Consider the following 16,306-nt stretch of genomic DNA (forward strand, 5'->3'; position numbering starts at 1 on the left):
ACATACACACACTTATAACAATGTGTAGACAGCCCCACATCACAGTCAGCTGTGGCCTTGAATAAAAAGAAAATGTCTGAATAAAAAAAAAAAAAAACTCTTCTCACCTCTCTCCCCCTTGGTGCATGTTTTACCATCTTCTTCCAGGAAATAACCTCTCTCACACTCACACCTGTAGCTCCCCACAGAATTCAAGCAGATCTGAGAGCATGCAGTCGTGTTTGTGTCGGCACATTCGTCGATGTCTATGTGTTGCAGTGACAGGCAGGGACAAAGAACAGGAGAATTAAAGACAGACAATGCCAGTTGCAGTAAGATAACGACTTACAATTTACCTGCACAGACTAAATAAATACAGCATTTGGCAAAGAGATTAAATATTCCATAAAACTGACAGCAAAAGACAATGAAATGTACGTACCCATGTATAGTACATATTTAATTCATTTAATGTAATGTTATGTTTGTGTGATTCAATTTAAATAAAAGACCACAGTTAAAAGGAACATGGTGTAAATAAAATAGATAATATCTGCTGATATTAGCATATCAAGTGACTATTGGTATCAGCTAATTTTATCGCAGATATAACTAGATTTATTCGCCAGTCAAATAGCATTTCATTTGAGTATTGTTTAATTACACTAACACTTTCTGGCTGTCACCTGCAGAGTGTGCTATATGGATTACAACAAGCATTATCACCCTCCAGGGTGTCAAGTGGTCACGCACTTCCGTGCTCAGCTACTTTCCAGTTGAGTGACCGTCTTGTCTACGTTATACTGTGTATCTATCTATCTCTACAGATTGAACATAGATCTAAGAAAGATTTCAGCCGATAAATTGGCATCTGATTTTTTTTCTCCCCAATATCGATGCTGGCCCCCAAAATCCCAGATCAGTCAGGCCCTAGTTTCAATTTTTCATTCTGCTTCAGTTACTCCATCTGAGAGGCGCAAAACTTTTAAAGTCTTCACCCAGCTGAGCTTTCACCAGATTAAGCATCGTTAGAGATCGTGTAAAGTTTGCATTCCTGACATGCGGAACAGGAAAGGCTGCTGGTTTTGAGAAATATTTAAAAGAGAGATGGAGCAGGTTTCTTCTTGTTGACAGGAAAGGCCAACTGATGATTTCGAGTTTATCATGAGAGCGTCTATCATGATGCGCGGTTGTACAAAGTCTCACCTAAACAGTAGGGCTTCTCTCGGCTTCTGTGGCGTTCACGGTCGTAGCGGTAGCCAGGGTAACAGGTGCATACAACTCGCCCAAAGTGGTCAGTACACTGTTGCTCACAGGGAGCGCCAGCACACACATCATAGTCTGCAGAAGTGAATGATGCAGTTCAAAAGTATGATCTCAAGCACGAGCGATTTCACATCCAGCTTAGCTTGTTCTTTTGTTCAACTCAAGACTTTAGGCGACATGCCTGCAGTGTTTTTTTTTCTTTTTAAATCATTGAGGTTAAAACAAGAGAAAGTTCAGACCTTATGGGACATGACACAGGAGAGTTCCAAAAAACACTCACACACTCAACACAACACGGCAGTCCAAAACGTTTTCATACCTTCAGGGATGCACTGGCCCAACACAAACTTGAATCCCTTGCAACATTTCTTTCTGTAAAAAAGAGAAGAATGCATGCATGTAAGAAGACAAATACAACATTATTTCATAATAAGTATATAATTGGTCCCAACATTTTATATCATTTTGCATAATGTTTGGCATGGTGCATTTAGGATCTGCAGAATTGTGTGTGATCCAGTGATTCTGCCTGTTTAAACAATTGTGTTTGTTAATGCTGGAAACATCTTCATGAAGATTTATGTGTCCAGACTACACACGTGTACACACACTTACACACATATACACACACTTAGTGCTATCTGCAGGTCTCATCTCTTTGCCTTGCCTGCTGTTGTGTAGTCCTTCAAATCGGGTAAAACATACATTTATGGTTAAATCTCCTGGTAAGCTTGCTATGTTGCATTTCTCATTTCTCTTAAAACGTCTCTGGCCTAACTATTGCCCAAATACTTCACTATTATGTGTATTCTGAGTTTCTATCACGTTAGTCCCCTTCTAATCCACACATCTGTCTCATATCTGATGTTATAATAGACAGGCTATGATTAATACGCTCATTCTTCATCCAAAAAGTAGAAGTGCGTGTTTGTCGGACAGAACACAACTTGATTAAATAAGATAAAGCAAATAGAAAGTAATTGCTTTGACTTTGACATCTGTGTTAAGTTTTACGAAGACCATCTTCATAATAACATATTGTTGAAATAGTTTATCAGAACAACTCACATCATAGCGGTGAGGTAATACACATCCCTTGCTCTCACTCTAAAAGAAAAGTGCTACCAGGTGTTATTTTCAAACAGGAGGTGATAAAAAAATATAATTACGCTGCGAAGTCATGGCAATACAATGTGGTAAAACTCACTTTGATAGTATACTGAAAAAGACTACCCTGTAATGCTTAACAGCTTTTATTAGGGAGCAGTCATGATGATAGGGAGGCTTTATGGGCTGGTCCAGTGATTTCATACACTGAGCAGGTTAACTATAAAAGACTTGAGTCTGCAACTTTGTATTTGGCTTTGTGAGCCTGAGCGCTAACGTCCAGATAATGCCAGAGTTACAGCATATTGTTTACATTTTGTAGGAAGGCGATACATTTTCCTTTATATGACTCTGCTTGCTTCAAAGGCCTGCGTTCTTATGTTCACACTCGTAATGTGTGATCACTTCTGCCTGTCTGAGTTGTTACTTTGGATCGTAAGAGTCAAATGGCTGAAGAGGGATTACAACTCTGTTAACTAGCTGCAGGGGTTCAAAACACAACACAAATTGAACCATTGCTGGGTATGTTATTATGTAAGTCCCTTAATTAAAAAAAAAAAAAAAGATGAGAATTGATAAGTTATCACAAAATTGTATGGGTCCTATTTAAATGATCTGAAACGCATGAACTTAGGGCACCCAACTACATTTTGTAAGTTAAGGTGTGTTTTGAGCCTAACATGAGTCAAACCAGAGTGTCAGGACTCATTCCTTTAAGAACCAGTTACACCTTAGAGTGTGCGCATTACCATACCCACAGTGGATTTCAATCTGTCTCCAAGACGGACCAGGCTTTGGCTGGTTCATGTTACTTCTCTCCTTCTACTGTGCACTGTATGAAATATGTTGACTTCAGATTAAAGTTACATCCCCTTTAGCAGTCCCACAATATCAGAACCATTGGCGCCTTGCCAAATAAAGAGTGAAGTACACGTTCATGCATAAGGCGTGAAATTGCCAGGCACGGCACACAGACTGTATCAGATCTTATAAAATAATGTCCTGTGTGCGCTTAACATCAAAGCAATGGAGGCTACACATGTATTTATGTTTTTCTGCTGCTTGAATCCAGGGTTAATTCTCTACTGCATGTGAAATGGAGACTGGATTTTATTAAAAGCCCAGCCCTCTGCCTCTTAAAACTGAGTTGGGTGGACACTTGCGCTACGTGCAAAGACGCTTTGTGTTGGATCTAAGTTAGGACCGACATCACACTGGTCTCAAGTATATCAATATTTACTGAGGCTGGCTTCTCTGACAACACACAGCAGCCAGTATGTCCTGACTCTAGTCCGAAATGGTCTGTTTTATTTAGTTTTGCATGCCCCTCGGTTTGCAAGGCAAGCAGCAGACCAACAGGTGTTGCAGCGGTGGAAGCAGGCGTGCGAACTGGTTCAGATATAACTGATTCTACCCTACCTAAAAAGCCTCTGCATTATTCTAATAAGCTACCACGACCAGAAATGTAGGAACAGCTCTCTCCAGTGTTTTGAATTTGGACTGCAGTACCTATTTTAAACGCTACCTGTCAGTTACATGTTGCTCCTTTAAACACTGAGTCTAAATTTTCTTGTTTACAAGGTATACATCTTTTCTTCATCAGTAAAATGTCCCAAAAGATGCTAAGCCCATCATGACATTTGATTATCATATGTTTTTACATATTTGATCATATTCTAAAGTTTTGGAATTATACAACTGTTGAATAAATTACAGATCGGACCTGATGACGGTGCTTAGTCATAGAAGTACTTCAGGTACTGATTCATCCTGAGAGGAACATCGATGTGTGATTTCAGAACGACTTACAAGATTTATCTTTAAAACAGCCCAAAAAAGATTTCCATGACTGTACATCATATGTATTCATGTCAATGTTAGTTTCTTCACTTATTACAGTAAGTGTTTCTAGTCCTTCTTCCAATTTAATATTGCACGCATTGACCCATCTGTTAATATGTCACGCATTTTGCAATAACATCATCATAGAAATATGATATGAAAGTAAATCACTGACTCTGCACCACTGCAGCCCATTGAGCGTACTGTACACAGTTGGCCGCCTTTACAGTCATTTTCATGAGTACAGGATATGCATAGCAGCCAAGAACCGCTTCACTCATACAGCTGAATATTTACAACCTAAAGAGGGGCCGTAAGAAACTTCCACACTGCTCTTGAGGCTCCCACTGAAGAGTATTAACCTGCAACAATCTAATCATAAGTCATTGCTCACATTTAATGCTGCAGGAGTGTAGAGGAGGAGCAAGGACCACTCAGGAGTCCCTCTATAACAGGGGTGGGCCACATGCGGCCCCCATCAACCCTCAACGTGGCCCTCAGGTTAATTTTTACATATCAACATTTAGAAAACATGACAAAATCTGCCATGAAATCATGAAAATCAGAAATATTTACATAATAATATTTGACAACTGGTCTATGTTAAGATAAATTTGAGACATAATTGACCGTAATTGTTTTTGTATAATACAATTTGGCCCTCTGGCAGTGAGAATTAAATGAATGTGGCCCTTGCTGTGACCAAAGTTGCCCCTCCCTGCTCTATAAGGTGCGAGCAGGCCACAATTTCTTATTTTAGGCAAATAATACCTTACTTCAAAATGTACCAATGCATGTCAATCTCAGCAAAGTTGTTTGACAGTCTGTTAAGGAATTTGTTTTATTAATTATAATACGCATAACTTGTGTTATGTGTGGATGGGAGAAGCACAGACTTGGACGCCCTGAGAGAGTTGATCTGAGAATGGTTTCCTGTGTGAAACAATATTTCATGTCACAGTAACATCCCCGTGAGGACAGAAGGCACTTATAGCAAATAACCAGCAAAGCAAAATAACCAGAGTTAGCTGAACAATCCCGAGAAAACAAACGTCGATGTCCGTTTCCAGAAGATCATGAAAGAGGCGACAACATCCCACGGAAACCAGATCCCAGTATGTGTTGATGTTCGTTTACTAAACTATCTTTATCAAATTATCATTCAGGGAAATTCTTATTAGTCCTACAATATTCTACCTCATTGTACTTTCTTATTCATATTATATCATAAAATAAACAAATCTAAAATCTAATTGGTATTTGGTTACTTTGCAGATTGAATCACTTTTAGATCACAACAGGAGTATTATCAGGAATTATTTGACTCAAAAAGATTAATTTAATTTTCAATTGTTGACTTCTTATGTTGTCCCTCTGGTGACCTTTCATATTTTGACATGAGGACATGAAAACAGGCAGGTCCAGAGTGGTAGACACCCACAACTGAGATGGTGATGATATGACCCGTCTACAAGTTAAAATAACATGCCCAGTAATGACTCTGGGTGATGGATACTAAGCTGAAGGTCAGTGACTAAAGCAGTAAAATAACCTCAGAACAGCTTTGTGATTTATAGCATGGGGGTGAAGATCTGTCAGGTCTTTTGATATGGAGGGTCTCAAGAGGTAAACTGTTGTTACATGAAAAACATATTCTCATCACATTCCACATAAGTACTCTGGTAAGATGCTTGCAGACAAAATGATGAAAAAATATCACTAATATAGCACTTTGTTTAAATGTAAATTTCCAGTTTGAAGGGAATTTCAAACCAATGCACTGATGTCATACTATTATCACACGAGGATTTTGTCCTCTTAAGTGTCATGGCAACGATTAAAGCTGCAAGAATGGCTTTCAGTTGGAACACAGATTGTAACATGTGTTTAAGTTGCTTTGGGTAAAGAAGTGATGTTTTCCAATGCTGAAGGCCAAGCAAATTCTTTCAGAACAGCTCTTTTTATAAACACAGTTTGTAGATAAGTGTGTAAAAACTCATGCCTTTGTTTAATCAAAATCAATTCTTTGCAGACAACTGTCTGAGTCGATATCTGGCATCCACTCTCAAAAAGCTTTTTAACAGTCCACCTCAGCACTTCTTCCTGTTTGAACAACAGAAACAGGCCAGAACAAAACCCCTCTCTAAAATACTGATGCACTGTTAGAAAAGTCAAAGTAAATTCAATCTTTAAGATTAATTAAAGATGAAGCTCTTTATAGTTTCCAATCAGTGCACAAAACAAGAGCATGCTGGTTAATGAAAAACAGGGCCTTGGCCGCATTTCAGTACAAAATCTGAGAATACAATACTGAGTGAGTTTGTTAGTTGTGTTCTTCATGCAAAATAGCGAACAGATTAAGCACACATTTAAGTTTCATTCATATTCATGAGTGAGAGAGCAAGGGAAGAAGAAGTTATCCCAAATGCTTTGATGACACTTGTCTACAAGAATATTCACTTACCCCCATGTACACGGACAATACAGGCTCATTACACTGCAAGTCCTGCACTTGTTCAGAGTGAGCAGGACATCACACACAACCTGATTGTTTTGCCACCTGTGCCTTTTCACCTAGAGGTTATTTCATTTTGCCTGTGATCCATATCATTTTACAGGGCCCCCATGAAATCTAGACATAGATTAGTCTGACCTCAGTTACCAGGGGTGAACCATGGGCACTCTAATTACCTTATAAACACTGGACCTCACTTGAACTAACATAGTGGACCAGCCTGGCCGGGCTTTGTCTTGTTATGAAACATACTAATTCACACCGATGTATGCGTTAAAGTGGAAGTGACTACATCAAGAAGTTCACGTGGATGAACAGGTACACGCATCCTCACATAAGAGAGCCACTTTATCACATCCCAGCATGCTTATCCCTCTAAAAAAAATGGTGATAATTAAGAATGTTAAAAGATATCATGCACAAACACACAGAGCTGTGAGACAACACATGCAGGCTGCTTGTTATCGGATTATTTGTGTAGCATTGCTGCCAGTGATTTACAATAACATGCCTGCATTATACTCAAGAGAGGATGTTTGTAAAAGTGGAGAGGACACAACATCACGCTGATCCTGTTTGCTAAATCGACTGGCATAAAAGGAACAAAGACGGAGAAGAAAATAAGTTATCTTCCTCTCTTGCCTTGCATCACTGTCTTTAATATCTACCAGGCTCATCTTTCCTGAAGAAGAACACTGAAAAGACCAGAGTGGCTCCCACTTACACTGCCAAACATTTCGGGTTAATTAACTTTTTGGATTCCTACAACAAAGGCAAAAACATGCAGCATGTTTGCACAAAAACATCTGCTCATCAGACATTTCCTCATCAACAATGACTGTGACCAACTGCTTTTTACTCTTCACGGTATCTTGTCTGCCCTGTAGTTCCCTCCAGCCTCCTAGCTGCATTAAATGTCAACATCCAGATGATTTCTCCTCATTTAATTGTCCTTTTCTACTCTGTTAAAATCAGGTACTGCTGTTCAAAACTTCAAAACAACACAACTGTTGATCTGTCATGTTTTCTGCAGATGTACTGCAGACTTTGTACTCTGAACCAGCAGGGTTAACACTCCACTCACTCTTGTTGTAAACCCAAAGTCCAACTTTAGGCACCAGTTCTCATTTATAGCTGTATCCTAGCACAGAACAGTCAAATAAACTGCTATTAAAAAATACTACATTCTGACTCAAATAGTTCTGATGCTTAGAAGGTGTTTTTCAGTGTTGTGATGAGGGTTAAATAATCCAGGGTAAATTCAGTGTGTCACAGATATATTAAATTGATGTTCTTACTTATCTTGAAGTAAACCAGAGCTGAGGAAATAACTGCCCGCCATGTCATAAATTCTGGTCAGTTAGCGGTCAGGAAAACACACAAGGGACAATGACTGAAAGGATAATCATGTTTTTTTTGTGGTTTTTTTTCAAATAAATGGTCATCATGAAAGACCAGTGAACAGATGTGCTTTACTTTTTGACCTTCACACTTAACACTATTCAAATGGCAGAGTTGCAGAGAAGCAGCGGTTGATGCTGTTGTCCTTAAGATACAGAGCAACTATGATTCTAAATCCATCTGCATCAGAATATATATGTGGATGTTTGTTGATAACTGTATATTTTAGAAAGTTTTAATGCTGTAATCTGTGGATAAAACGTCAGGGTTATACTAAATAACACACACACACACACACACACACACACCGAAATCTCACTACGTCTCTCGAGATTTAGTGTCAGTGTAATAATAAAAACAAATGAATGAAGGTCTTCAGATTGTGAGACCTCCTGGTTTTGAAATTCAGTCTGCCGAGTCACATTATGCCAATTTTAAATAAACCTGCAGCATGTCAAAATGTGTCTTATTTCTGTAAGCACACAGCAGACGTCATGGCCAAAGTTATAAAGTAAAACGGATAGAGTTATGCGTCATTACTATCTGTTCCAGAATAGACAAAACTACAGTAAATTATTGTCGTCCATCAGTGTCGTATTCTGAAAAACAACCCCCAAGGAGAGCTTGTTTATAGGAACACATAAAAACAAAGTACAGAGAGTACATCCTCTGAGTGCCTGGATACCTTTTTGTTTTCCAAACCTCCAGACTAAAATAACATTCTCAGAAAGGTCATTTAGTCAGCTAAAAATACGACACTGCAAAAGAAAGGAATCACACATCTGGGATTGTTGCAGACATAATTCTCCTTATATTGGCAAGCTTTGAGTCATCATTCCTAATGCACTTACATTCCTCTTTTAAATATGTTGCTGTTAATTCAGAAACACTATATTAGGTTCCATTACTGAGAGAAATTGTAATGCAATTAGACGACTGTTTGGTGATCCCATTTAAAGTAAGCAATGTCTTAAAAATATGTTTTCCACTAGTTGCTATCTTCCTGTTGGAGGAAGGCCATAACAGACAAAAGTTGTAGCATTAAAACCCCAAAGCACTTAGCAGAATAACACAGCGTGGAGGCTAAAGGGACCAACAAAAGCTCAGCTGTTTAAGAAATTTATAAGAGAACAAAAGAATGGGCTAGTTGTTACTGGCACGATACTTCTACAACACATTTATTATGTGTTAAATATTTATCTTTTTCTGGAAAGAAGTTTATTATTTATAAAATGTTGGAATCAGTACTTAAGTGTTTACAAAAACCAATTATTACAATGTGTAACCCTCATACCTTACATACAATCACCTACTGTAAGAGGTTTCCCACGGTCTATATTTGAAGATTCACTTGAAAAACATTCAGGTATTTACCCTTTCCTAAATACACATCTCTGGTCATTAAGGGACTGAAGGACTCCAACACAAGCTGCAAACACAGAACCCTGACATTGCATTAGAAAAATGTTGTGGCTAGCATGTTAGAAAACAATATCCTATATTTCACATCCAGCAAGAACACAATCCATTGGAATACAGAAAAAAACTGTGAGCTTTATGAGGCCCAAGGGCGAAAAATAAATTCACATGTTGCATTTCTCTGTGAGTTATTAATCAAAAAACCTGCTGGTCATTACATGTAGCTCCCTACAAACTTACAGGAGCAGTTCAATTCCCCAGTGTTTTCCTTTACCCCTAAAATAACTTTGTTTATGTTCTTTGTTGATGTGTGTCTTTTTTTCCATATCAATTTGTTCAACAGGTTTCTCAATATTTACAACATGACATAAAATCGCAGCTCGCTAATCAATCAAGCTGACAGACAAAATCAAGACATCAGGTAGCAAGTCGAGAGAGAGTAATGAGTTGGGGAGTGTGTATGTGTGTAGTAGAGGTAGTGTAGTGTAATTGTGTGACATACAAATAAGTAGCACTGGCTAATCATACACTAAACCTACTAATAGTGTCTTTCCCCTTTTTGGCTTGTGGAAGCAGAGAGGGATTTTCTGGCACAACTTCGCTAACCACCTAGGTGCATGAAGAGGGAAAGGCTTGAAGAGGTCAAAAAGCTTCAGCAACACTTGCAGGATGAAGATCAACTTTATGAACAAATAAGCATTTTCAGCTTCATTGTCATGACCCTGATGATGACCACAAGCCGAAGCGTGTCATACTGTACTACAAGTGTTGCTGGAGCTTTTTGACCTCTCCATTTCTGACTTGTGCAACCTGCGGATTCTAGACAGAAACAAAGTTTCTTATTGATATGATAGTAAAGTAAAATAAATCCTTATAAACACGTATGTGCCAGTGTATGAAAGGAAAAGTAGGGAGGAAGCAAAAACCAAACAATTGGAACGCATCTAAAAGTGGAATAAAATAAAAAGAAGGCCAGATATAGACACAGTACTTTTCTGTAAAATAAACTTTTTCATGAAAAAATAAATCCCCACTCATTGATATTAAATCGTTGCTTTCTTGAATGCAGTTTCTATCTGTATCCAGGTTAAGTGCATAGATTTATCTGCCCAGAGAAAAAATGGTGCCCCATTTGACATGGGCCATTAACATAAGCTATTGGTTAATGACTGTTAAAACTCAGTGCTCAATGCCCGTGACGGTCACATACCCCTTTATAAGGCCATTAAAAAACAGTGTGGTCTGTGTGAAAATGCATTGCTCTACTTAATAACACTAATTCAAAACTCTGCTTTCAATTCTGGCCTTTTTTTGTTTTCATTTTCTCTCTTGTGACACAATGGTTACCAGGGAATTGATGAATTTAATAAAGTTGTAGGAAAATATGCTGCCAGAGAATGTAGCAACGCAATGTAATAAAGGGAATTCCTGCTTCTACTTGTATGAAGTTCAATGATTGTGGTTCTTAATGAAGTAGTCCAATACAATAAATAATAAACATTATTCGCACTAAACGACCAATATATACCTCAGCTTAGCAGAACTAAGTGGAACAACTGGAAACAGGGAGAAACGACTCGTTTGGCTCCAATGACTTGGTTTTTTTCAGTGAGCTGAAAAGGGACTCATAAAATAGCAAACCTTCTCCCCTAACCTCTAGACTCTACCGTCTGACTCTGTAAATTGCTGTATTTGCCATGTGCAGCAGTTCTGCTGAATTGGAATCTGCAGCATAATTCAATAAAACCATCCGTTTGTCAATGAAACTTACTGCAGAAGGCATTTCAGCTGCGCTCAGCTTTGGCAGGCAGCTGGAGCCAAACTACTTCCAGTCTGCCATTACAGTAGCAGCCTTAGACTCTGCATGTCTTTGGCGTCGGATTTGCCCCCTACTGTTTGATATACAGTGTTAAGTAACAAATAATGAAATCGATCAGCTTTCATGTCACTCTTAAGTTGAGATACTCATATTTTAATTTATATGAACTTTTACTGAGTAGGAGTGCAGAGGTTTGTGATGTCTCATATACTGACACTTCAGGAAATTATAGAAAGCAGGGCTGTCTGTGACCTGCTTCAGTAAACTGCATCAGCCCGTCCACGTGTTTTTAACTCAAACCATTCAAATGCACACATGCCAGATATCACCAATCCCCCTTCAAACACTGGGGTTACTGTGAAAGCATGCAACCTTAACCTCAGGGAAATGTTGAAGGGATTATAAGTAATATAATTCCTTTGTTATTATTCACAGATTTAACAGTTACATTTTCCAGGGTGGAAAAATAGCCACTTTATGCAAAGATGCAAAACGGTCAACGGTAGTTTGTTACAGATAATTTGCCTTTAAAAAGAAAGATCTTTCATGCCAAAATAGAAATACAAGGCATACTCCAATAATGTTCATAGAAATTTAGATGTAGAAAGCAGATGACATTTTTCCCCCAGAAAAGACCTTTCAGTGGTAAATTTTAGTCTCCCGTGTCTCTATCTTTCTCCTGATGCTTTAACAACTACAGCAACAAGTTAAATTGAACAAAGAGCTCTCAATCGATCGATCAATCAATCTACAATCCATTCAAGCCCTCATGACAATGGGGCTTGAGGCGGACACATGATAGAGACATCAATGTAGTTAATTTGCTGAGGGACCAGAGAAGGCTTGTCCACAAACCCACTTGTGAGCATTAAATGAAGCGTAACAAAGCTACTTGACGCAACTGATACCTCAAAACTTCAAAGACATTTTCTACAGAAATGAACAGGACAAACAGTTGTCTGTCTGCCTGATGAAGGTCTAGTACCAAAACGTTGCCAATAAATGTTTGTTTGCGTGTTAGATAGTGTGCAGGAGTTCACCTTCAAGTTTTTGATGGACACATTGCTCTCTTACGCACCTGTCTTATGAAATGGATGTGCGAAGGTTTTTTTTCTATTTAGAATAGTCTCCTCTGCCATTGTTGTTGACAAAGCTGATATCAGAAGTCCTGCCCCTTCTCGGTTTTGATTGGTTGGTGGTGAGGGAGAAGTGAGAGTGACGTTCCAAAAGTTGAATTGTTTTCAACTGAGAGAGCAGTTACCGCAGCAACATCGAGGGTGAGCTGCATTGGCTCTGCATTAAAGGTTTGCGTTTTAAGCTATTTCATAAATCTTTTCTTAGATGATCCAGTCTTAAAAGTTGCTCTTATTTGTAATATAGCTGACCAAATACGCTTTAAACCTGGAAGTAGCTTCGTCCTGTAGCTCAGACACGCCTGGAGACTATTATATCAAAATGTGACGTTGTTAAGGTATTATATTTCTTCTTGTATTGGTTTCATATGCTCTCATGACATACAGTGTGTAAGGTAACTGGATCTCTGGTATGTGACATATGTTAGCCTCTCTGAGGCTTTGTGGTTTTTATGTTATTTTAATACTTGCATGTGGTGAAATGTAATATTGTGTCCTGGGACTTCACTGCACATAAAAAAGGTAGCAATGGCTAACAACCACTTACAGTACAGCGGGTTTTCATATAAATAAAACATATCAGGCCTTCTTGAAAGGGGAGAATAGGGTAAATCTCTGAGTAAGGACAGACACTCTGAGTGAGGTGGAAGTGATAAATATCACCACTCTGAATTACAAAAAGCTCACAAATATTAAAATTCAGCACCAGTTCCTCAGTGCAAGGGGGCAGCATCTGTTCAACTTTAAAACCACCAAACATTGAGCACATTTTCCCAAAACGTGTTACTCGCATTGACGCCGCAGCTGTTTACAATTAAACGTTAACTGGTGTATGCCGATCTTATTCACATGTGCAGGTAAACATTTCCTTTGGCTAGCTGCTGTCCTTCAGGACTGATAAATTAGCAGCCTATTCTTTGGCAGAACGGAGAATAAATTAAAGTTTCAAGTGGCCAGAGGATGAATGAAAAAAAATCTTAAACATGTCTCCAATCTCTTTTGAATACCTGATTAACTCGTCAAGAACTTTCTGTTTGATAGCCGAATATGTAGAAATTCTGCTTTTTATAAAGTGCTGCTACGTTATCACTTTTTCTTGGTATAACATGTGGCAAACAACTAAAGCACGATCTTGGCTGCAGGGAGGCAGAAAAACCACAGCCTGTTGCTTTCATATCACCACATCTCCTAACCATTGCGACAACAAAAAAACACACCGCATGACCAAAGCGTGACCACGCTACAGTTCGCATAGGAAGGGGATAAATGGGTGAATAAGCCAAGAGAAACAAGTGGGATCTTAACAAACCAAAATACCTCAAAAGATACATGTATGAGCAAAGGAAAAACGCAAGTGATCTGAAAATGTCAAGAAGGGTGTGAAGCAGCCCACGTGAGGTCTCAAAGATCACCACTGATTAAGGCAAATAATTATGTCATTAAGGATCTACTGCCTAAAAATTACATTAAAAGTCAGAAGCTTGATGACACCAGTACACATTCATCAATAAACATAGATGCCAATTTCTTATATTCAATTAACACCAATGTTCTTAGTCCATCAAACTGTGATTTAAGAGACTTGCTTTTCACAGGAAGTCTTCATTTCCATTTTCAATAGATGTTCAGCATGTAATTTACATCAACCCCACACTCTTGTCATGATAAGGAGGCTTTGACATAAAGAGACAGCATCCCTTTCTGTTTACAGCCTGTCCTCCACATAAATACTGCACTTACTTCATATACCGCCATGTTGATTCTGGGTAATGTGCCTAGAACTATGACCCTCAGAAAGAGAAACTCCAGGCTTTATAGGAAACATTATGACGCAACAACAAAACAAGAAAGTCATGGTCCTTCTGGTAAAGGCATGTTTTATATTTCAGCCTTTTTTTCAACAGAAAACAGATGGTAAATAACTCTCTGTCCAGTAATGCTGAAAATGTTCAAATGGTGAATGGCTCGGACTTAATAGAGCAATCAAGGAAATATTTGTTGGCATTTATTGGCGGGGGGGGGGGGGGGGGGTTAAAAAGAATCATAATCATAACCTTCATGTCTATTTCTGATCAACCACTTTAACTCATGAGGTGCAAAGGAATAAGAAGAGAGAGAGGATGTGTGGTGCTGCTTTTGACCTACATCCGTCACTGAGTGAGGAATGCTCCTTAACACTAACATGTCCTCCCGTGCACTCACTATGATAACTTACACTCCTCTGTATCTTCCTCAGTGCTTCAAGAAACAGGAAGGAGATTCATCCTTCACCTTAAAGTGCATTTTATCACCACTTCAGCTGAGTTGTTGACAAGACAGCTCTTTTACATCTCATCTTTAATAAAAAATTAAAGATATGCCATTAACTGTTTAGTAAAACGTTACCCCCTATGGGAGCAGAGAGGAATGAACTTGAAAAAACTGCCTTCACCTCCCACTCCCAACATAGTTCCCGGAAACTATGACAACACATTAGTGAATTAAAAACAGGACCTCCAGATATTACACAAAGACAATTGGCTCGACTTCTACAACAATATTAATGAAAATGTGGTTCAAAGTGCCACATTATGAAAGAGAAACACAAGAATTGTTGGCTCCAATAAGTTTGTGCTTTCAATTATGACATAAGAAAACATGTTTCTGTGGAACTGGAAGAAAAGCTGGAGTTAACTATGATTTATTTTTATTTTTTTTCGCACAGGCCTTCAAGAAGCACAAATTGACTATTCAAGTTCAGGTAAAAAAAACAATCAATACCTTCTCTCTTCTTTTCTGATGAGTATCTCTAGAGTTTTCTTGGTCCATTTTAACAGGGAAACACAACGTTCTTTGTAAAGGCTTTACAACCTGTTTTACAACTGGACCTTTTGACAGAACACACAACTTAATAGTTTCTGAACGATAACCTGGTACAGCTTACACAAACATATAGGCCTGTCTTGTGAGCTAACTTAATAAGGTAAAATGAATGAACAAGGTCTTTGCAAAGTAATGATGCATTTCAATGAGGTTTACAGAGCTGGAACTGCAAAACAGGTGCAACTAATCCCACCTTGCGCAGGGTACATTCACTAAGGTGGGACATGCACATGAGCTCACAGGCAGATAATCAATCAAAGGTGTGAATGAACCAAAATGAACCAACACTCAACACAAACACTGACTGTTACTTTTTCACCAGTAGACACAAGTTATTTCCTTTGTAAAGCAGTCAGTGTCATTGAAATCGTGACTGCGGGTTTCATTGAAATGTTTTATGAGCACATTAAACTCACTCTGGAATGATTAATATGAAGGCAAACTGAACCCAAACATCCTGAGAGAAAAGCATTTGAATGACTTACTAATGGTGGTAGAACAAGTTATAAATGACTATGAATACATTAAAAAACCTAATCTTATTTTCATATTGAACTTGTAGGTGAAAAAGAAGATAATTCGATAATTTAAAGGATGGATGGGGGATTAAATCATAGAAAAGATGCTGACATGAAGTGATACTTGAAACTTGCTAGAGACATTATTGGCCAACACTTAATATAAACTCGTGAATTGTTCTAGAGAACTGGTACAAACACATCTAATTCATTTCATATGGTTGCTGACTTTAAGCTGTTTTCTGATCATGATTCAACCTATTGATCCATTTAATTGAGTCAGTCACTAGCAGACTTTATACCTCATCAACACTATGGGTAAAATTGTGGAAATGTTTACGAGTTTTTCTGTGACGGTAAGTTTTGTTCACAGAGACTGGGATCATACACTTAATCTAACAGCTAACGTCATTCTCATTGCATTAACATCCTTTTAACATTGAAC

The 16,306-nt window shown here is 38.4% G+C and overlaps 1 protein-coding gene across 2 annotated transcripts in view; it reads right to left on the reverse strand.

Annotated features, from left to right (window-relative positions):
- Window positions 1-16,306, reverse strand: part of ccbe1 (collagen and calcium binding EGF domains 1) — a 32,773-nt gene that overhangs the window by 9,114 nt on the left and 7,353 nt on the right. For both annotated transcript variants that reach the window (XM_020643026.3, XM_020643025.3), the window contains exons 3-5: window positions 1,565-1,617; window positions 1,186-1,320; window positions 108-245 (exon numbers count right to left, since the gene is read on the reverse strand). In XM_020643026.3, coding sequence (XP_020498682.1) covers window positions 108-245; window positions 1,186-1,320; window positions 1,565-1,617 — 326 coding nt within the window. The remainder of the gene's footprint in view (window positions 1-107; window positions 246-1,185; window positions 1,321-1,564; window positions 1,618-16,306) is intronic.

This window comes from Labrus bergylta, chromosome 17 (assembly GCF_963930695.1).
Source record: "Labrus bergylta chromosome 17, fLabBer1.1, whole genome shotgun sequence".
Lineage (NCBI taxonomy): Eukaryota > Metazoa > Chordata > Actinopteri > Labriformes > Labridae > Labrus > Labrus bergylta.